A 22,771-nucleotide genomic window follows, 5' to 3' on the forward strand; every position below is an offset into this window, starting at 1 on the left:
GATAAGTGTTTTCGTAATACAGTCTTTAATTTTCGGGATTTTAGACATACTGACATTTCTCATTAACAAAGCACTCAAAGCACAAACATTCCTAGAATGCTTGAAGAGGGCAGTTGTTGTCCCAATTTTTAAGTCTCGAAATGTTTCTGATGCTAATAATTAAAGACCCATTTCGTTATTACCTGCCATATCGAAAGTCTTCGAAAAGATTATCTACATAAGAATGACCAGTTTTCTCTAACATACAAATCAACTGCACAACAATCAATTTGTTTTCGATCAAAACTGGGCACCATAGATGCCTTGATATCAGTTTTAGATTCAATCAGATACAATTTGAACAAACCACCAATTTCAACACATGCAGTCTTTCTGGACTTAAAAAAGGCATTTGATACAGTAGATCATTCAATTCTCGTAGAAAAGTTGTGGAGAATGGGATTCCGTCGACCTATCAATACCTTACTAAAAAGCTATCTAACAAACAGAAACAAAAAAATACGTTGCGGAGATAGTGAATTATCATTTTTACCTTTAAGAACCTCAAGCCTCAATTTTGGGACCATTACCGTTTATCTTGTATGTAAACGATCTTCCGGAGGCTACAGCGAACCTAACAACGACCCATTACGCCGATGACACAGCTTTTATACAACTCAGTCATTCAGATCTCAGTCAGCTTGTCTTAGGCATGAAACAAACAATTGATTGGTTCGACAAAAATAAATTAACTTTGAACTTCGATAAAACTTTTTTATCCAGTTTTCAAAAAAGGGTGGAAACAAAAGCAATCAAATATCATTTGAGAGAAATCACATTGAAAACACAAAATTGGTGAGGTATCTTGGAATCCTGATTGACGAAAAACTAAATTATAGAGATCACATTCAGTATTTGATTCATAAAATGAATGTTTTTGTGATACATTTTATCAACTGAGAACTGTCTTACACAAAAATCAACTAATTTTTGCGTACAAAACTTATGTGCAACCGATCTTACAGTATGGAGTTTTAATCTATGGTACAGCTGCCAAGAGTGACATCAAGAAGCTTAATAACAAAATCAAACATCTAGTGAGAATTGTATATGGGAAACGTAAATTTGAGTCAATTGAAAACTTCAGAATTGCAGCAAAAATTTATAACATAGTAGAATTACATTTATATGAGCTATTGAAATTTGTTATTAAAAAAATAAGGGAGTTAAATGAGCACAGTACAAAAATGATTTTTTGGGAACGAACGATTTAAACAAAATTAAAACACAGAGAATATGCGAAAAGCACTTAAAATTTTTGTGTGAAGGACCAATTAACATAAAGATCATTTCAACAAGAGCCAGAAAACTGTTGGTAAAAATACTAAAATTTCAACCTCTTTTCATTGAAGAAATAGCAAAACTGTCTGTAATAGGTTGTAAAGATTTTGCTCATCGGTTCGGTGATAACTTTATATTAGGCAGTGCTGATTTGCTAGATGTTTTCTACTGAGTTTTTTCCTCTTCATGTTTTTCCGAACCAAATGATTGAAATAAATCAAGACGAAAAATTTTCTGCTTCATGAGGCACCACATGAGGAGGCAACACTGCCTTTTGGTGTTCTCTCGGTTCAGTAAGTGTGTATACAAAAAGTGTAAAAATATATACATTTTGTTTGTTTGTCTGTTCCGAAAACAATTTATTATTATTATTATTAATATTATTATTATTATTATTATTATTATTATTATTATTATTATTATTATTATTATTACTATTATTATTATTAATATCATTATTATTATTATTATTATTATTATTATTATCATTACAAAGGGGCGTTTTACGTTTCCTACGTTCAAAAATACGAAGCTTGGATTTCGAAAAGCACACGAAAGTCCTGACATGAACCATCGAATGTCTGAACACATACGCACTAAAGGCTGGACATAAGCACGCAAAATTCTGGACATGAACGCATGGACATCTGGACATGAGAGCACGAAAGTCTTGACATGAACGGAACAAAGTATGTTGAACGCACGAACGTCAGGACATGAAAGCACTAAACTCTGGACTTAAACGCACGAAAGTCTTCGACATGGAACGTACGAAAGTCTGGTAAACGCACGAAAGTCTGGACATGAACGCTGAAAAGTTTGGAAATGAAGGCGCGAATAGACTGATAAACTCACGAAACTCTGGAAATGAACGCAGGAAAGTCTTTTGAACGCACCAAAGTCTGGGCATGAATGCACGTAGATCTGAACTTAAACGCAAAAAAGTCTGGACATGAACGCACGAAAGACTGGACATGAACGCATGAAAGTCCGGACATAAAATTATTCTTTCTGGGACGGTCTTGACATAGCCACCTTCCGTCCGGAACGGTCTGGACAAACTTGCTTCCTTCTGGGACCTCAGCCTGTGAACTAAATCTCAATACATTTTCTTCTTTCTCTCAATTTAATTTTCAATGAGTGAGTGCAGAAGTTATTTTGTTGAGTGATGTAAAAGATTAATGCCAAGAAATTTCATCACACGGCTGGACTAAGAATTAATGCAAAAAGCAGTAACGAAGAACATCACACAAAAAAATTCAGCTGCTAAATTCCAGAAATTAATATCAACTGTCATGTTTTTTACATTAAACAGAAAACCATGATGAGGCAACTAAAAGCCACCAGCTATTTCCCTGTCATTATTGAGAAGACGTAAAAATTGGTTAAAAAGGTCATGAATTTGTGTGTAAGACTGAGGGAAGTCGTGCAGTTTCAAGATGACTTCTAATGTTTTTAGCGCTATTTCTAAACTCGAGGCCGAAATTAATTGTCCAGTCATTCATTCCTGCAGTAAATCAGTACTTGTGTCATTTGCAGATAACCACAGGGAGATAAATAAAACAGCTTGCTATTGCTGAGCAATTGTCGGAAGAACTGGAATTTCCGTGCAATCAACCAATCTGCTTCTAGCGATTGAATAATTTAGTATCCATTCTTTTCCGATTTTAAAGCCAGTAATGTTTGCCCTAGAGTTTTTAGCGATCAGCATATTTTGACTTAAGTGATAATATAACAGCGGTTTTCTGCCTTCAGTTTGTTTTGAGCTGCTTTGGGTCAAAAGAAAATTCAAGTCAGCAAAGTTTAATTTTGTTATTACTGTATGAGTTGGTTGCACTTCTATATCCTCATTGTTTGTTCAATGTTTTTTTTTCAAATTAGAGGCGTCTCCTGCCACCATACTTTGTTATTAGAACAAAACTCAATTTCAATTGCATCTCGAAGTTTTGTAACTTCTGTGCTTGGCTTGATTACCAATAATTAGTTTACCAGCTGGACTTGATTAAGTTGAGGTCCAACATTATCCTTAAACAAGTTTTGCATCTAAAACTGAGAAAAAGTTGAGGGGAATGGAATAGGTCGAGACCCATATCAATTTCAATCTTTAAAAAAATTTTCTGATAATAACCTCAGGCACATTGGAGCCCTATCCGGTTTGTCCGCTCCATTCCAGTGCATTCATTTGAAAGAAATTCACGGAATGAGATGAAATTATTTAAGAAATGCGCTGAAGGAGAAAAAATTAAGTAAGCAATGTGATGAATGCGGCGAATGCGCCGAATTATTTAGCAATTCAGCTCAAAGTCGTCACATAATAATAAAGTCGTCACATAATAATACTAGAATGCACTCACTCAAACTTTGTACTAAATGCACTCAAATTTAGCGCGTTTCACGAAATTGCCTCCTCAGTTATTGCTTTACTCGACACACACTAAGTTTACGAATTGAGATTTATATTTCAATATCTAACAGATTTTAGATCAAACCTGATATTTCTTCCAAGTTGTGAACCTTTTTTCATAGTTGTTGAGTTATCTGCATTGCCATCCAAATCCTCGTCAGATTCATTCGAGAAACACAGCTAAAATGCTATAAAGTAGCATTTAAAGTCAACCCGTATTGAACGTCACGCATTAAGGAAAGCTGATTCATTGAAATTGCAATTCTCGGATCATTGCTGTATCAGAACTTTCCCGTCCTGAATCAGCTTATGGCAAGTTTTGAGTCATTTTTGACCAGAACTTAACATATCTTGAGCCATTCTTTGACAAAAATTATGACAAGTCTTGGTCAGGTTTTGACAAACCCTGTATCGGTTTGGGCTGGGACCTGGAAATATATGGGAAAAAGTGCTGAAGATGACGTTTTTCTTTCGTTCTGGTAACGAATCAGATCTGAATTGGCTTGCCTTTCTCGAGTTAAAATTTCGAGTAAAAATGAATCCAAGAAAAAAACAGTAGCATTATGTAACGTTGACTTGGAGAGAATCTAAAAATTCAGTGATTACCAAAACATGCTATAAACAGTCACTCAAATTGTACTCCTTGGAAAAAGAAGTTGGTTCAAAGTGGAAATGCCTGCCATTTTAAGTTGCTATTTACCTGTCTTGTAGATAATTTGGTCAATTTTCCAAGTCCTAAAGAACTCTTCAATTAATTTTACCTATTTTTAAAAAAGCATTAATTGCACGTAATGCTCTATATCTAAATTTTTTATTTTATAAATTATTCGTTGTTGAAGTTTTGCATAATTTCGGCAACCCTTTGACTTCGGCAACCCTTTCGGCAACCCTTAGACTTGACAAATCATGGCCATGACTTGACAAGTCCTGAGAGCAATACATGAAAATACTTTACAAGTCTCATGACTTATATATAATAAATAGTGATCAGAGCAGATCAGCGAAACCAAGATATGTATTCCAATGGAAATGTATATATGTATACCGAAGACTTAAAACTCGTTCCGAGAAAACGTTTCACATCAGAATTTAATGACATTTTAGTTCTATTAAGCATCAAAACGGTGCCCAGGATGAGAGTCTCGATCAAAACGCTTTTTGGTCCGAGAATCCTGTGCTTCAAAATATTTGATGCTCAATATTCTAGCTCAAGAAATTTTTGAAAACTCATATACAGACAGTACACACTAATAGGTAGTAATGTACTGCAGGAATTGCGCTTAAATTTGCGAAATTTTCGAAAAAGTAGCTCATAATTAAAGTTTTCTCGCGTTGACTGTGTCTTGAGCCCCATTTTCCAGTCTCTTAGTCATCATTTTGTCAACTGCGCTATTAAATACAGAATATTTTTCATTTAATTTGATTCCATATTAAAAAATCTTTTTGCATGAAAAGCGCTGGAAAGCGCTGAAATTATGTTAGAAATGCCCTGTATTGTCAGCGCACTTCATACAAAATTTTAATGTTTTAATATGATCTAACGAAAGGGTAAAAATTGCAGGATTAAGTACAGAAAAAGCAATAATTCAATGAACTTATTTCTACTTTGCGCTGAAACGAGCGAATTCCTTACAATATTTCAGGTGCATTTCAGTGTCTAATTATGTAAAAGTTTTGAGCTCAAATTTTGAAATTCCAACGCCCTGGGCGCATTTCTTACATAAATTCAGCAGATTTAGCACATCAAAGCACACACCAGACACACATTTTGCACTCGTGTGAATGTAAGTTTCGCTTTTGTAAAACAGCTTCCCTGTACCGAACGCCAAGTCAATATCAGCACTGGGCATGTCTAATTCCAAGTCTAGGTATCAGTACTGATTCAGAGCAGTGATCAAAACACATTTAAGACTTGTCAGACTTGACCAAGAATTGGGGTGTCTTAATCCAAATCTTGGACAAGACTTGGCAAGTCTTAATCCAAGTCTTAGCCAAGACGTGGCAAGTATTAATGCAAGTCTTGGCAAATACTTGGCAAGTCTTAACTCAAGTCTTGGCCAAGACTTGGCACGTTAAAAATTTGGCGATTTCGGCTATGTTAGCGGCTGGAACGGCTGAAAAATGGTTGAACACAGTTCAGAACACCTGAAACATCCTCAATTTGCGCTGAACAGACCCCGGGTGCTAAAATGCAGTTTGGTATACCCCGGCATCAATTTATAACACTCCGGGAAAGTGGACAAAAATTAACGCAAAAGTCGTAGCACGTTGTGAATTTTTTTTGAATTCAAAGTTTTCACTCGAAATTTTTTGAAAAGTAGGTTTGGACTTGGGAATCAACTTGGAACGGTTACGTAAGTTTTTGGCAAGATTTGTCAGACTTGTAGGACTTGTTCTAAGACTTGCCCAGTACTTAAAAACGAAATATAACTTGGATTTAGACTTGCCAAAAACTGATATAGACTTGGAGTTCAATACGGGTCAGTTTGAGTGAAACTAAATTGAAAATAGCAAAGACTAAGATGTTATACAGTAGAAAAACATAGGTTTTAACTCTGATGTGGGGGAGATTTTATTGGCTTGATCTTAATGACCACACTAGAGTTAAACCGATATTATTTAAGCGACCTTAATTTGGTGCTAGGATATGTCTCACTCTATGCTCACAATATTCTTTTCTAACCTTTGTGTAATTTGCCAGAAATAAATTGATTAGGTACAAAGATTAATTATAAAACAGATAAAAAGATAGAAAACAATTGGGGGTAAATCCAACGTTGAAAATATGGTGGGGCATGAAATCTTAATCAAGAAAGTAAATCCATCCTACTGCTGGATGTGAATATTACTCATAATTTAAATCGAAGTTTAAATTGTTAAAATTGTTAGAAAACCGGCAGGTTTACAATTGCTGCACTGTTCTCCCGCTTAGCGGAGTAGAAGGATTTTTGCTTTTCGAACAGAGAGAGAGAGAGAGAGAGAGAGAATTATTAGCTGAAGAAGCGCAGCTTCAATAGCGCTGGTTGAGTTGTGGCACAGATTTCCTTCAACAGCAAGCTCTAGGCTCGTACGTGGTTAAATCATTATCCTTCACTTAATACGCGTATTATTGGCGGCAGTGAATCAACCGCCATAGCCTACTCAATAGTGTAATGAGTAATACACAGCAGTATTGGCTGTGAATAATGTATTCTTTCACTCAACACATTTCAATTTTCATATTCCCGTCAGTTTAGACTTAGTCTAAAGTGTTCACAAAGTCGACGGGTAATTATTTATAAGGACTCTCTAGTATCGATAATTGCGGCGGCAATTATCCAATTAGCAACACTACACTGGACCTACTTTCAATCAGAAAACTCAGAAAGTAGAGGCTTTGTAATAGTAGCGTAATAAATTGTGACAAAATCTCATATTATATTGAAAACTTTTTATGCCTTCTGCTACCAAATGTATATTTTTTCCGGCCTTAATTTTTTATAATTCTCGCTTATGCTAATGTGTTGTTGTTTTGTTGGAGTCCATTGGTTAGAACATTGGATAGATACTGTTTTCAATGACAAACAACTATTCAAGAGGAGCTTGATTTCATGTTTCCGGAAAAAGAGGTTTATTCAGGAGTTGCACATAGAACGCCCGAGCTCAATCCTGTCAACTTAGCAACTTATACGACATAATTCGCTCCAGATATCAAAGCTTGAATAGCACATCATCTAGCCCTGGACCTTGGAAGCAAATTGCATATTTTTTTCAAGTATAGATATTTATAGCAAACAGAGGTCAGGTTGTTTTTTTTGGGATTCAATTAGTTCATTGGCGTTGAAGTCCTCAAGCGTTGCAAAAATTTTTATTGAATGAAAACCAGCAGGCAGAAATTTTGCCTTAAAGAGACGCACAGCATTTGCGTTAAAACGCAATCGAGAGCAATTAAAAATCATTACTGAGATTCTGTTTTTTAACTAAATTTTTGCCTTACGTTTGACTGTTGTTTTTGATTTGTTAATGAAAAATGTCAGTTTAGCTGTGTTTGCTGTTCTCCTACCAAAACATTTCAGGCATATTACCGAAGATAAGAAATAACTACAACCTGAAATTAGGTCCTTTCTCATTGTAACCTTTTTCACTTCAGTGGTGCTCTCTAGCTATTTTGTACAAAATCACGCTATTTCAATTTGAACTCTTAATAAACACGTTTTTTGAAAAGATTGATTTTGTTAAGTTTTGTCAAAGAATCACCGTTTTTTGACAAAACCGTTTTTTTGACAAAATCACGGTGATTGACCGTTTGGGTTATGAAAAGACTTTGTGTCATCGGCCTCAAAGAAAGGGGTTGGCCATGGCTCCAAGTTAATTGGTCTAAGTTAGTTGCTCTATTATTAGTCTAAGTTGACCATGTGGCGACCACCATTGGTCAAGGGTCAACCATGGTTCAATCTATATGTATCGTTGTTGACCATAGTTTGAATGAAAAGTGTCATCGTTGATCATGGGTTGATTATTTTCAGTCTTATGGTGATAAATTATATAGGTCTACGCACCCCCCGATCCATAAAAACACCATTTATTTGGTAACAAAAGATCTATGACAAGACTTTGAGTCGACAACGTTAGCTACAAAATGACTTTGGATCGACTTGTGAAAAGACTTTTTGTGTTTGAACGTTCTTTTGTGCATGAAAATATTATCGTTAATCATTATTGAAAATGTTTTTTTGTTTGATATTTGCGAAAAAGTTTGCCTCTGAAGCTTAAAATTTTCTGACAATTTTTGATGTCTTTAAATGCGAGGGAGATTTGGTACAAATCATCATGATTGCTTTTAAATTATGATTTAAAGTTATGGCCTCTGTGTGCTTAAAGACTTTGAACATTTGGCAACCTCCCAGCAAGTTCTCATAGGTTGAATTGCTTTTTCGCAGAGCTGGGAGGTTTAGTTCTGCAGAAAAGCTTATCCGTCTGCTTTTCTAAGCATAAGGTTTTACTTTTGCCTATTTATCAGATCAATTAAAGACAAAATGATCAGGGCTGACCACCGTATCGTATGAAAAGACCGTTTGTGACTAATATTGGGAATGGATGAACATTTGGTCCACTGTATTACAAGTACAAAACCACAGGTCAACCCAGGGAAACCACAGGTCGACCTGTGGTTTTGTACTTGTAAAACCACAGGTCGACAAAAGTAGTGAGTTTGACCTTGTATTTAGGATGTTAAATGGTCTCTGACATCAACTTTAATGTTTTTTTGTGTGGTCGACATCACAATTACGGCAACGCACTAAGAGCATAGCGTTGCGACTTATTTGCTTCAGACAATTTTATTATGTTTCTAACGATGAAATACAAAATCGATCAGTTAAACTAAAACGACTCTAATAATGAGGAATAAATTTGGCTGATGGTAGGTGAACAGTTGAAGATAAAAGAGAGACCAATGAAAATTTGATATACTTTTAATATGTAAATTATTGACGGATAACATCTCAGCAAAAATGAGGATAGGTCGATGAAATGTCCGCATCAAACGCCGAACGGTTAAGTTACAAAATCTTGCTCATTCTATCCCAAAAATAAAATATTTAAAAAGAAAGTAAATATGTTGTTCTAACATAAACATGTGCTATAGAAAAATTTTTTGCAAATGAGTGGAACACAAATAAAATAACAAATTTTGTCAACAAAATTTTTTGAAAATTGTAAGTATGGAGATGCCATGAAATAATGAAACGTTCAAAATTTCGAGAAGATGCCGAAATCGGCATTTGTATTCAAGCTATCTCAGAAACTTTCTGCGCAAAAGTGAACCAAAATTATAAGGACTCTGTAGTATCGATAACTGCGGTAAATAGCCAATTAGCAACACTACACCAGATTAACTTTCAATCACACAACTCAGAAAGTAGAGGCTTTGTAATAGTTACGTAATAAATTGTGACAAAATCTCATATTATATTGAAAACATTTTTATGCCTTCTGCTACCAAATGTATATTTATTCCGGCCTTAATTTTTCATAAATCTCGCTTATGCTAATGTGTTGTTGTTTTGTTGGAGTCCATTGATTAGAACATTGGATAGATACTGTTTTCAATGACAAACAACTATTCAAGAAGAGCTTGATTGCATGTTTCCGGAAAACCGAGTTTATTCCGGAGTTGCACATAGAACGCCCGAGCTCAATCCTGTCAACTTAGCAACTTATACGACACAATTCGCTCCAAATATCAAAGCTTGAATAGCACATCATCTGGCCCTGGAACCCTGGAAGCAAATTGCATATTTTTTTTCAAGTATAGATATTTATAGCAAACAGAGGTCAGATTGTTTTTTTTGGGATTCAATTAGTTCATTGGCGTCGAAGTCCTCAAGCGTTGCAAAAATTTTTATTGATTGAAAACCAGCAGGCAGAAATTTTGCCTTAAAGAGACACACAGGATTTGCGTTAAAACGCAATCGAGACCAAATAAAACTCGTTACTGAGATTCTGTTTTTTAACTAAATTTTTGCCTTACGTTTGACTGTTGTTTTTGATTTGTTAATGAAAAATGTCAGTTTAGCTGTGTTTGCTGTTCTCCTACCAAAACATTTCAGGCATATTACCGAAGATAAGAAATAACTACAACCTGAAATTAGGTCCTTTCTCATTGTAACCTTTTTCACTTCAGTGGTGCTCTCTAGCTATTTTGTACAAAATCACGCTATTTCAATTTGAACTCTTAATAAACACTTTTTTTGAAAAGATTGATTTTGTTAAGTTTTGTCAAAGAATCAAGCTAGGTGTTCATTGCACGAACGTTGCTTCCGCAAAACTGATGAGCTTTTTAATATGACTTGGAACGAATTACTCTAAAACATATCACCTGTAGGAGTTAAAATTGTTAGCTGCCGACCTTCAGCTTAGGGAGGCTTAAAGAGGCAGAAGAAAAATTGGGACAGTTAATCAGTTGTAGTTATCCAGATTCGCTAAATTTGTCCTTCACATTATTAATTTTGCCCTTAAAGCAACTTCATGGAACCCTAAAAATTCAGATGACAGCCCAAGTTGGGATTTCGACTTAAGAAAAGACCGTGGTTGACCAATAATGGTATGAAAAGACCGTGGTTGACCGTTTGGGTTATTAAAAGACTTTGTGTCGTCGGCCTCAAACAAAGGGGTAGGCCATGGGTCTAAGTTAGTTGGTCTAAGTTAGTTGCTCTATTATTAGTTCAAATTGACCATGTGTTGACCACTATTGTTCAAGGGTCGACTATTGTTCTACCTATATGTAACGTTGTTGACCATAGTCTGACTGATAAGTGTCATTGTTGATCATGGGTTGATTATATTCAGTCCTATGGTGATAATTTATATGGGTCTACGCACCCCCTGAACCATAAAAACACCATTTATTTGGTAACAAAAGATCTATGACAACACTTTGAGTCGACCACGTTAGCTATAAAATGACTGTGGATCGACTGGTGAAAAGACTTTTTGTTTTTGAACGTTCTTTCGGGTATGAAAAGATTATCGTTAATCTTTATTGAAGTTGTTTTTTTTGTTTGCTATTTGCAATAAAGTTCGCCTCTGAAGCTTAAAATTTTCTGACAATTTTTGATGTCTTTAAATGCCAGGGAGATTTGGTACAAATCATCATGATTGCTTTTAAATTATGATTTAAATTTATGGCCTCTGTGTGCTTAAAGACTTTGAACATTTGGCAACCTCCCAGCAAGTTCTCATAGGTTGAATTGCTTTTTCGCAGAGCTGGGAGGTTTAGTTCTGCAGAAAAGCTTATCCGTCTGTTTTTCTAAGCAAAAGGATTTACTTTTGCCTATTTATCAGATCAATTAAAGACAAAATTATCAGGGCTGACCACCGTATCGTATGAAAAGACCGTTTGTGACTAATATTGGGAATGGATGATTATTTGGTCCACTGTATTACAAGTACAAAACCACAGGTCGACCCAGGGAAACCACAGGTCGACCTGTGGTTTTGTACTTGTAAAACCACAGGTCGACAATAGTAGTGAGTTTGACCTTGTATTTAGGATGTTAAATGGTCTCTGACATCAACTTTAATGTTTTTTTGTGTGGTCGACATCACAATTAGGGCAACGCTCTAAGATCATAGCGTTGCGACTTATTTGCTTCAGACCATTTTATTATGTTTCTAAAGATGAAATACAAAATCGATCAGTTAAACTAAAATGACTCTAATAATGAGGAATAAATTTGGCTGATGGTAAGTGAACAGTTGAAGAAAAAAGAGAGACAAATGAAAATTTGATATATTTTAATATGTAAATTATTGACGGATAACATCTCAGCAAAAATGAGGATAGGTCAATGAAATGTCCGCAGTAATCTCCGAACGGTTAACTTACAAAATCTTGCTCAATTTATACCAAAATTAAAATATTTAAAAAGAAAGTAAATATGTTGTTCCCGCATAAACATGTGCTATAGAAAAACTTTCAGCAAATGAGTGTAACACATATAAAATAACAGATTTTTCCAACGGAATTTATTGAAAAATGTAAGTGTGGAGATGCCATGAAATAATGAAACGTTCAAAATCTCGAGAAGATGCCGAAATCGGCATTTGTATTCAAGTCATCTCAGAAATTTTTTGCGCAAAAGTGAACCAAAATTATAAGCACTCTGTAGTGTCGAGAATTGCGGCAATTATCCAATTAGCAACACTACACCAGACTGACCTTCAATCAGACAACTCAGAAAGTAGAGGCTTTGTAATAATTACGTTTTAATTTGTGACAAAATCTCATATTATATTGAGAACAATTTTATGCCTTCTGCAACCAAATGCATATTTATTCCGATCTTGATTTTCCAAAAATTTTGCTTATGCTATTGTGTTGTTGTTTTATTGGAGTCCATTGATTAGGTCATTGGATAGATACTGTTTTCAAGGACAAACAACTATTCGAGAAGAGTTTGATTGCATGTTTCCGGAAAAAGCGGTTTTTTCAGGAGTTTCACATAGAACGCCCGAGCTCAATCCTGTCAACTTAGCAAAGTATACAACATAACTCGCTCCAGATATCAAAGCTTGAATAGCACATGGTAACATCTTCTTGTAACTTTCTCATTGTAACTTCTTTCACTTCAGTGCTGCTCTCTAGCTATTTTGTACAAAATCACGCTATTTTAATTTGAACTCTTAATTTAAACTATAAGAAACACATTTTTTGAAAAGATTGATTTTGTTAAGTTTTCTCAAAGAATCAAGCTAGGTGCTCATTGCACGAACGTTGCTTCCGCAAAACTGATGAGCTTCTTAATATGATTTGGAACGAATTACTCTAAAACATATCACCTGTAGGAGTTAAAATTGGTAGCTGCTGACCTTCAGCTTAGGAAGGCTACAAGAGAGAGAGAGAGAGAGAGAGAGAGACAGAAAAAAAATTGGGACAGGTAATCAGTTGTAGTTGTCCACATTCGCTAAATTTGTCCTTCACATTGTTAATTTTGCCCTTAAAGCAGCTTCATGGAACCCTAAAAATGCAGATGACTACCCAAGTTGGGATTTCGACTTAACAAAAGACCGTGGTTGACCAATAATGGTATGAAAAGATCGTGGTTGATTGTTTGGGTTATGAAAAGACTTTGTGTCATCGGCCTCAAAGGAAGGGGTTGGCCGTGTGTCTAAGCTAGATGGTCTAAGTTAGTTGCTCTAATATTAGTCTAAGTTGACCATGTGTTGACCACTATTGGTCAAGGGTCGACTATGGTTCGAAATATCTGTATCGTTGTTAACCATTGTCTGACTGTTAATTGTCATCGTTGATCATGGGTTGATTTTTTTCAGTCTTATGGTGATAATTTATATAGGTCCCCTTGAACCATAAAAACACCATTCATTTAGTAACAAAAGACCTATGACAAGACTTTGGGTCAACCACGTTAGCTATAAAATGATAAAATGACTGTGGATCGACTTGTGAAAAGACTTTTTGTGTTTGAACGTTCTTTCGGGTATGAAAAGATTATCGTTAATCATTATTGAAAGTGTTGTTTGTTTGCTATTTGCGATAAAGTTCGCCTCTGAAGCTTAAAATTTTATGACAATTTTTGATGTCTTTCAATGCCTGGGAGATTTAGTACAAATCATCATGATTGCTTTTAAATAATGATTTTAAGTTATGACCTCTGTGTGCTTAAAGATTTTGAACATTTGGCAACCTCCCAGCAAGTTCTCATTGGTTTAATTGCTTTTTTTGCAGAGCTGGTAGGTTAAGTTCTGCAGAAAAGCTTAACCGTCTGCTTTTGTCAGCAAAAGGGTTTACTTTTGCCTATTTATAAGATCAATTGAAGACAAAATGATCAGGGCTGACTACCGTATCGTTTGAAAAAACCGTTTGTGGCTAATATTGGGAATGGAAGAACCTTTGGTCCACTGTATTCCAAGAAGAAAACCATAGGTCGACCTATGGAAAGACTTTGGGTCGACATTATTAGTGAGCTCGACCTTGTTTTTAGGATGTTAAATCGTCCTTGACATCAACTTTAATGTTTTTTCTGTGTGGTCGACATCACGATTAGGGTAACGCTCTAAGAGCATAGCGTTGCTACTTATTTGCTTTAGACCATTTTGTTATGTTTCTAATGATGAAATACATAATCAATCAGTTAAACTAAAACGATCCTAATAATGACGAATAAATTTGGCTGATGGTAAGTGAACAGTTGAAGATAAAAGAGAGACAAAAAGAAAATTTGATATACTTTTAATATGTAAATTATTGACGGATGACATGTCAGCAAATAGGAGGATAGGTCAATGAAATGTCCGCAGTAAACTCCGAACTGTTAACTTACAAGATCTTGCTCAATTTATCCCGAAATTAAAATATTTAAAAAGAAAGTAAATATGTTGTTCCCACATAAACATGTGCTATAGAAAAACTTTCAGCAAATGAGTGTAACACATATGAAATAACAGATTTTTCCAACGAAATTCATTGAAAAATATAAGTATGGAGATGCCACGAAATAATGACACGTTCAAAATCTCGAGAAGATGCCGAAATCGGCATTTGTATTCAAGCTATCTCAGAAACTTTCTGCGCAAAAGTGAACCAAAATTATAAGAACTCTGTAGTATCGATAATTGCGGTAAATAGCCAATTAGCAACACTACACCAGATTGACTTTCAATCACACAACTCAGAAAGTAGAGGCTTTGTAATAATTACGTATTAAATTGTGACAAAATCTCATTTTATATTGAAAACTTTTTATGCCTTCTGCAACCAAATGCATTTTTATTCCGACCTTGATTTTCCATAAATCTTGCTTATGCTAATGTGTTGTTGTTTTATTGGAGTCCATTGATTAGGATTAGGTCATTGGATAGATACTGTTTTCAAGGACAAACAACTATTCAAGAAGAGCTTGATTGCATGTTTCCGGAAAAAGAGGTTTATTCAGGAGTTGCACATAGAACGCCCGAGCTCAATCCTGTCAACTTAGCAACTTATACGACATAATTCGCTCCAGATATCAAAGCTTGAATAGCACATCATCTAGCCCTGGAACCGTGGAAGCGAATTGCATTAATTTTTCAAGTATAGATATTTATAGGAAACAGAGATCAGATTGTTTTTTTGGGATTCAATTAGTTCGTTGGCGTCGAAGTTCTCAAGCAATGCAAATATTTTTATTGAATGAAAACCAGCAGGCAGAAATTTTGCCTTAAAGAGACGCACAGCATTTGCGTTAAAACGCAATCGAGAGCAATTAAAAATCATTACTGAGATTCTGTTTTTTAACTAAATTTTTGCCTTACGTTTGGCTGTTGTTTTTGATTTGTTAATGAAAATTGTCAATTTAGCTGTGTTTGCTGTTTTCTTACCAAAACTGTTCAGGCATATTACCGAAGATGAGAAATAACTACAAACTGAAATTAGGTCCTTTACCATTGTAACTTCTTTCACTTCAGTGCTGCTCTCTAGCTATTTTGTACAAAATCACGCTTTTTTAATTTGAACTCTTAATTTAAACTATAAGAAACACGTTTTTTGAAAAGATTGATTTTGCTAAGTTTTGTCAAAGAATCAAGCTAGGTGCTCATTGCACGAACGTTGCTTCCGCAAAACTGATGAGCTTTTTAATATGACTTGGAACGAATTACTCTAAAACATATCACCTGTAGGAGTTAAAATTGGGAGGCTAAAAGAGAGAGAGGCAGAAGAACAATTGGGACAGGTAATCAGCTGTAGTTGTCCAGATTCGCTAAATTTCTCCTTCACATTGTTATTTTTGCCCTTAAAGCAGCTTCATGGAACCCTAAAAATGCAGATGACTACCCAAGTTGGGATTTCGACTTAAGAAAAGACCGTGGTCGACCAATAATGGTATGAAAAGACCGTGGTTGACCATTTGGGTTATGAAAATACATTGTGTCATCGGCATCAATGGAAGGGGTTGTCCATTGCTCTAATATTGGTCTAAGCTGACCATGTGTTGACCACTATTGGTCAAGGGTTGACTATGGTTCGGCCTATATGTATCGTTGTTGACCATAGTCTGACTGATAAGTGTCATCGTTGATCGTGGGTTGATTATTTTCAGTCTTATGGTGATAATTTATATAGGTCTACGCAACCCCCTGAACCATAAACATACCTCGCAGCTTGCCGAAAAATAGCCGCCGTTGATTCCAATAAGCATGATTGGGATTGAAAGAATAGAAGATATTGAAAAAAAAGATTTTTGTACAAAAACATTTTTTAAGTCCGATTTATTTTGATGGCATTTCGTAGTTGAACATAACGTACTTCTGTTTCTTAGAGAGAGGCTACAGGGGCTACTATCAATGCCAATAAGCATTATAGATGGTAACTAAGACTTATAGGAACCACGTTCAAATAGCGGGCATCTAAAATTGGGCTTCATGGGTTTATCCCGTTTCTACTTCTGACGTCAATTTTTTTACTGACTCTGTTCATTTTGAATTGCTTTGCTGAGCAACTGATGTTCAAAATCACTTTTAGCAGAATGAGAGAAGAGAGAAACTAGCCTAGAGAAGTCAAAAAGATATCACGCAAAATGTTGAAAAAGCGGCAAAATGAGGTAGAGCGAAACATTTTTTTATTCGACGAAGTAAAAAAAACATAGCAGGACAAGTCCTGACACACAATTCAAAGAATTTTCATTGACTAAACAGAAAACTAGACCAAGAACGGACTATGAATGGATTGGGAAAACCATTTCGAAAAAAATCTGATCCAAAGAATCGAAAACACTCTAAAAATCAAAGTGAAATTGCCGCATGTGAACAGAAAACCACTAGCGAGAAAGCGAATTTTCGTTCAAACACCGTTCCCTCACTACTTTAAATTTAGAGCGAAAAAATTTCACGCCGCAAAACCACTCGATTTTTCGCTCCACTTCCTGTTTCGGCGTGACCAAAATCACTACTCCAATTTGACTTCAAAAATCATTAAAATGTGTGAACAGATCTTAAAAAAAAAACATAGCCGTAAGAATTCCGGAAGCGACTCGAAGCGTCAAACTTTCAATAACAAACCGTAATTGAAGCGTCATCCACTAAATTTTGTATTAAACCATTAACTCATTACCTCTCCAGGTCTGCTCTAAAAATTGGTGCTTTCAAAATTTTCAACTTAAACCACTGTCACCAAGAGAAACAAAATGCAGAAAAATTCAATATTATTGAAAACGTTTGGTAACGTTGAAAAATCCGAAATGATTAAGATGGTCACGAAACTGATCAGCTGAAAAAGCTGATAAAGTTATCAGTTGCCCTTAAATAATTCATGATTCTATTCTGAAAAAGATCGCGAAAGCAAACGGCAGATAATAATCTTAGGAACTAAGTTAAATCTTTTCAAAAAAGAAAGCTCAAATTTAAGAATCAGAAAACACTTATAATAACACTTTTAATCACTGCAATTAAGACAAAAAGAAACACACACTTGTTTCTTGTTTTTCATATGCTAGACAACATAATTTCATATTAATTAAAAAACTAAATTGATCAAAGAAAAGACATAAGCAGCAGAAGAATATTCAAAGTCAAAAAATCGTTTGAGTTAACACCAAGGCCGGAAGAAATTTGCAGTAAACAGTAAAAAGTGGAAGTTTTGGAAAAACCTTGCTAGCAAACTCGCAGTACTGCCTTATGCTGAATGAAATCAAATGCAAACAAAATAAATGACGAAAATCTAAGAAAAAGCTGAAATCATTCCTTTTTCACAACTGAAAAAATCAATATTCCAAAAATAAATTTAGGTGCCAGGACAAAGCTAAAATGATACTCACTAGAATGTGAGGAATATGGCCGCAATGTAAGGAACAACGCAACTAAAACACATTCTTGATTTTTGAAAGTTAAAAATCAATTTAAAAAATTCAAAAAAAACCGAATACATTTCATTGTTCAGCATTCAAGACACAAAGATAACTAGTCATCTGATACAAAGATCTATCCTCTTGAAGGAACAAAAAAATAAGAAAAAGCAGAAATCATAAATCCGAAACATTGAAGAATTTTGGAAAAAAATTGGTCAAAAAACTTTGACGACTGAATTTATGAAAAAGTTTAAACTGTTTTTCAAAAAATTAACGCCCAAAAATGATTGAATTTTCATTGAAACGAAATTAAAGTCCCTCATGTTGCGCAAAAAGACTGTTTCTAGCGATTACAACCAAAATACGAACAAAAAAATGACAAAAATCTGAAAAAAACTACCAAAATCGGATTAGCATATGTACAATTTTATTTAAAAAAATTACATCGAGGTAGAAAGAGGCGCTGCGTAAATGAATTATCAAAAAGAATTTGCCATATTAACTGATTTTTGACAAAAAGTCGGCTAAAAGAACCAAAAATGAAGAAATTAATAGAAAAAAAGCCAAAAATTAACTAAAAAATCAAAAAATATGTGCCAATTTCCTACTTGAAACGCATTTTCAGGCTGTGTAAAACACTGCGGCATCAATTTCCGAGGTTAACATTTCAATATAGTATCGAATAAAAATTATTTCTACAAGAAACCAAATTAAAAGCAAAAAAATTGGGCCATTTAGACAAAAAAAATAGATAAAAACGGTTATCTATATGTGCCATTCAGTGAAAAATTACTTTTCAAAGTCAAAAAGTCATTCACATAACGCAGCGCATGATCAAAAATTCTCTTTCGCTTAGCGAAAATCTGTTCACCAAGACAGCTTTTCTCACTTTCGCTTTTAGGTCAAAATGCGGCGTGAACAAATCTACTTCCTGTATAAAAAAACCTTAAGAACATAGCCAGAAGAATTCCGGAAGCGACTCGAAGCAGCAAAACTTCACAAAAAGCTGAAGCTATAACCTTTTGTATTAAACCATTAACTCATTACCTCCCCGGGTCTGATCTAAAAATCGGTGAAATTTAAACCACTGTCACCAAGAGAAAGAAAATGCAGCAAAATTTTATTTTTGAAAACCTTTGGTAACGTTAAAAAAAGTCTGAAATTTTTAGGATGGTTAAAATACTGAAAGCCTGACAAAGCAGACAGGGCCATCAATTGCCCTCAGATATTTATTGATTCTAATCTCAAAAAGATCGCGAAAGCAAACGGCAGATAAAAACTTTTCAACAAGACAGGAAAGTCAAAATTATTCAAAAAAGAGTGCTCAAACTTAAGAATCAGAGAACCACTACAATAAGATTTCTAATCACGGAAATTACGACAAAAATAATACATAATTCTTCCTTGTTGTATATATATGCTAGACAACATGATTTCATACTAATTCAAAAAATAAATTAATCATAGAAAAACAAAAGCAACAGAATAATATTCAAAGGCAAAAAGTCGTCTAAAAACAATACCGAGCCCGGAAGAAAATTGCAATGAATAGTAATAAGTAGAAATGTTGGAAAAGACTTTCTAGCAAACTCCAGGTACTGCCTCATTTTGAATTAAATCAATTGCAAACCGAAGAAACCAAGATCTAAGAAAAAGCTGAACTCATTCAATTTTTAACCACTGAAAAAATCAATATAACGAATTTAAAAGTAGGTGCCAGGACAAAACTAGAATTATAAAAACGCGAATGTGAAGAATATGGACACAATATTAGGAACACCGTAACAAGAAGACCAATTCTTGACTGTTGAAAGTTAAAAATCAAATTTAAAAAAATCAAGAAAAACGAGTACATTTCATTGATCAGCATTCGAGACATAGAAAAGACAATGACTCATTCGAGGCAAAAATCCAACTTGCTGAAGAGAATAAAACAAGAAAAAGCAGAATTCAGACATGCGAAACAATGAATCAATTTGCAAAGAAGTGGTCAAAAAAAATTGAAAACTGCATTTATGAAAAAAAAATATCTGTTTTTTCAAACACTTAACACCAAAAAATGATTGAATTTTCATTGAAACGAAATTAAAGTCCCTCGTGTTCCCCAAAATACTATTTCTAGTGATTAAAAGCAAAATACAAACAAAAAACTGAAAAAAATTGGCAAAAAAACTACGAAAATCGGATGAGCAAATGTACAATTTTATGAAACAAAATTACATCGAGGTAGAAAGAGGCATTGAGTATATGAATTATCAAAGGGAAGTTGCCATATTAACTAATATTTGACAAAAAACAGCTAAATGATCCAAAAATGAAGAAATTAATAGAAAAAAAGCCAAAAATTAACTAAGAAATCAAGAAATATGTGCCAATTTCGCATTTGAAACGCATCTTCAGGCTATGCAAAATATTGTGCTATCAATTTCCGGGGTTTAAATTTCAACATAGCATCGATTAAAAATTATTTCTACAAAAAACCAAATTACAAGCAAAAAAACTAGGCCACTTAGACGAAAAAACGGCTAAAAACGGTTATCTATATGTGCCATTCAGTCTAAAACTACTTTTCAATGTCAAAAAGTCATTCACTAAACGCAGCGCATGATCAAAAAACTTCTCTCGCTCAGAAAAAATTAGTTCACACTGCAATTTTACTCGCTTTCGCTTTCAGGTCAAAACATCGTCTGAACGAATAGTACTTGCGGTAAAAAAAAACCGAGAGAAAACCAATACTCCTCTTCGAGTCGTAAAAAAAGACAGCGCCCCAATACAATTCAAATTCTTTGAATTGTAAAAAAATAGGAGCGCTATAATAGCCCAGGCCTAGACCTCGACTTATGAAAAGACTTTAAAAGTCTAGTAGGAGGGTCCAATATTGACTATAATTACCCGGTCGAGGTTCCAAGTTAAAGTCGAGCTAATATCTTTTCATGGGTCGAAATAAAGTCTTTTCATAACGAAGAAAGTCCAGCTAAGGTCTTTTCATGGGTCCACCATTAGTCTTTTAATAACCAGCAAAGTCGAGTTAAGGTCTTTTCATTGGTCCACCATTAGTCTTTTCATAAGTCTGCTTTTTTTCAAAATTCAAAATTTTTTAAAATTTTTTCCTGCTTCTGTACAAACAGAAGCAGAACCGGATCAAGACTAAATAGTTTTGCACCAGAGCAGTCCAACTTAAGAACCAGTTGCAAATCTGCCAAAAGCCTTAAGAATTTTGTCAAATCTTAAGATAAAGAGTTATTGCAGATTGAGTATATTACCATATTACTTGATTCAATGAAACCAGCTAGCTTAAAAGTATTGATCCTAGTCCCATTAGCCATGAAAAAAATTTCGGCGTTATTCAGTTTGTTTTCCTTTCCAAAATTATGAGCTATCTTTTTTAAAATAATGCAGGTTTTTGAGGTATTTGTGTTTCTTTTGAATCGTAAAAGGTGCAGGACATATATGCTGACTACGTTATATGCAATGTTGCACATAAATCGTTAATGGCAAAAAATAAGACTTATGAAAAGACTAATGATGGACCCATGAAAAGACTTTAACTCGACTTTGTTTGCGAACATTGTGTCGAGCTTAAGTCCAGCACAAACTTTGGGTCGAGCCAAAGTCTTTTGTAAAATTTTGGGTCCAGCTAAAGTCTTTTGCGAAAAATCTGAGTCGAGCTAAAGTCCAGAATGTCTTAAAGTCCAGCTAAAGTCTTTTCATACCTCAAATGAGTCCAGTATGGTCTTTTCATAGCACATTTTGGTCGAGCATTGTCTTTTCATGAGTCGAGGTCTAGACCTGGGAGCCGGCTGAGAAGATGAGGGCGGCTATTAAAAACAACATTTATTTGGTAACAAAAGACCTATGACAAGTCGACCACGTTAGCTATGAAATGACTGTAGATCGACTTGTGAAAAGACTTTGATTCGACCAAGTTTTGTGTTTGAACATTCTTTCGGGTATGAAAAGATTATCGTTAATCATTATTGAAAATGTCTTTTTTGTTTGCTATTTGCGAGAAAGTTCGCCTATGAAGCTTAAAATTTTCTGACAATTTTGATGTCTTTCAATGCCAGGGAGATTTGGCACAAATAATCATCATGATTGTTTTTAAAATATGCTTTCAAGTTATGGCCTCTGTGTGCTTAAAGACTTTGAACATTTGGCAACCTCTCAGCAAGTTCTCATAGGTTGAATTGCTTTTTTGCAGAGCTGGGAGGTTTAGTTCTGCAGAAAAGCTTATGTGTCTGCTTTTCGAAGCAAAAGACAAAATGATCAGGGCTGACAACCGTATCGTATGAAAAGACCGTCTTTGACTGATATTGGGAATGGAAGAACCTTTGGTCCACTGTATTACAGCTACAAAACCGCAGGTCGACCTACGGAAAGACTTTAAGTCGACATTAGTCGTGAGCTCGACCTTGTATTTAGGATGTTAAATCGTCCCTGACATCAACTTTATTGTTTTTTTTGTGTGGTCGACATCACGATTAGGGCAACACTCTAAGAGCATAGCGTTGCGACTTTTTGCTTCAGACCATTTTATTATGTTTCTAATGATGAAATACAGAATCGGTCAGTTAAACTAAAACGACTCCAATATTGAAAAATAAATTAGGCTGATGGTAAGTGAACAGTTGAAGATAAAAGAGAGACATAAAAAGAAAATTTGATACACTTTTAATATGTAAATTATTTACGGATGACATCTCAGTCAATATGAGGATAGGTCAAT

The 22,771-nt window shown here is 34.7% G+C and overlaps 1 protein-coding gene across 1 annotated transcript in view; it reads right to left on the reverse strand.

The window, feature by feature from the left end:
* LOC142345018 (uncharacterized) overlaps window positions 1-22,771 on the reverse strand; it is a 100,110-nt gene that overhangs the window by 54,060 nt on the left and 23,279 nt on the right. The window contains exon 4 of the mRNA XM_075397101.1: window positions 3,810-3,904. Coding sequence (XP_075253216.1) covers window positions 3,810-3,904 — 95 coding nt within the window. The remainder of the gene's footprint in view (window positions 1-3,809; window positions 3,905-22,771) is intronic.

Source organism: Convolutriloba macropyga, chromosome 8 (assembly GCF_964194025.1).
Source record: "Convolutriloba macropyga chromosome 8, txConMacr16.3, whole genome shotgun sequence".
Classification (NCBI taxonomy): Eukaryota; Metazoa; Xenacoelomorpha; order Acoela; family Convolutidae; genus Convolutriloba; species Convolutriloba macropyga.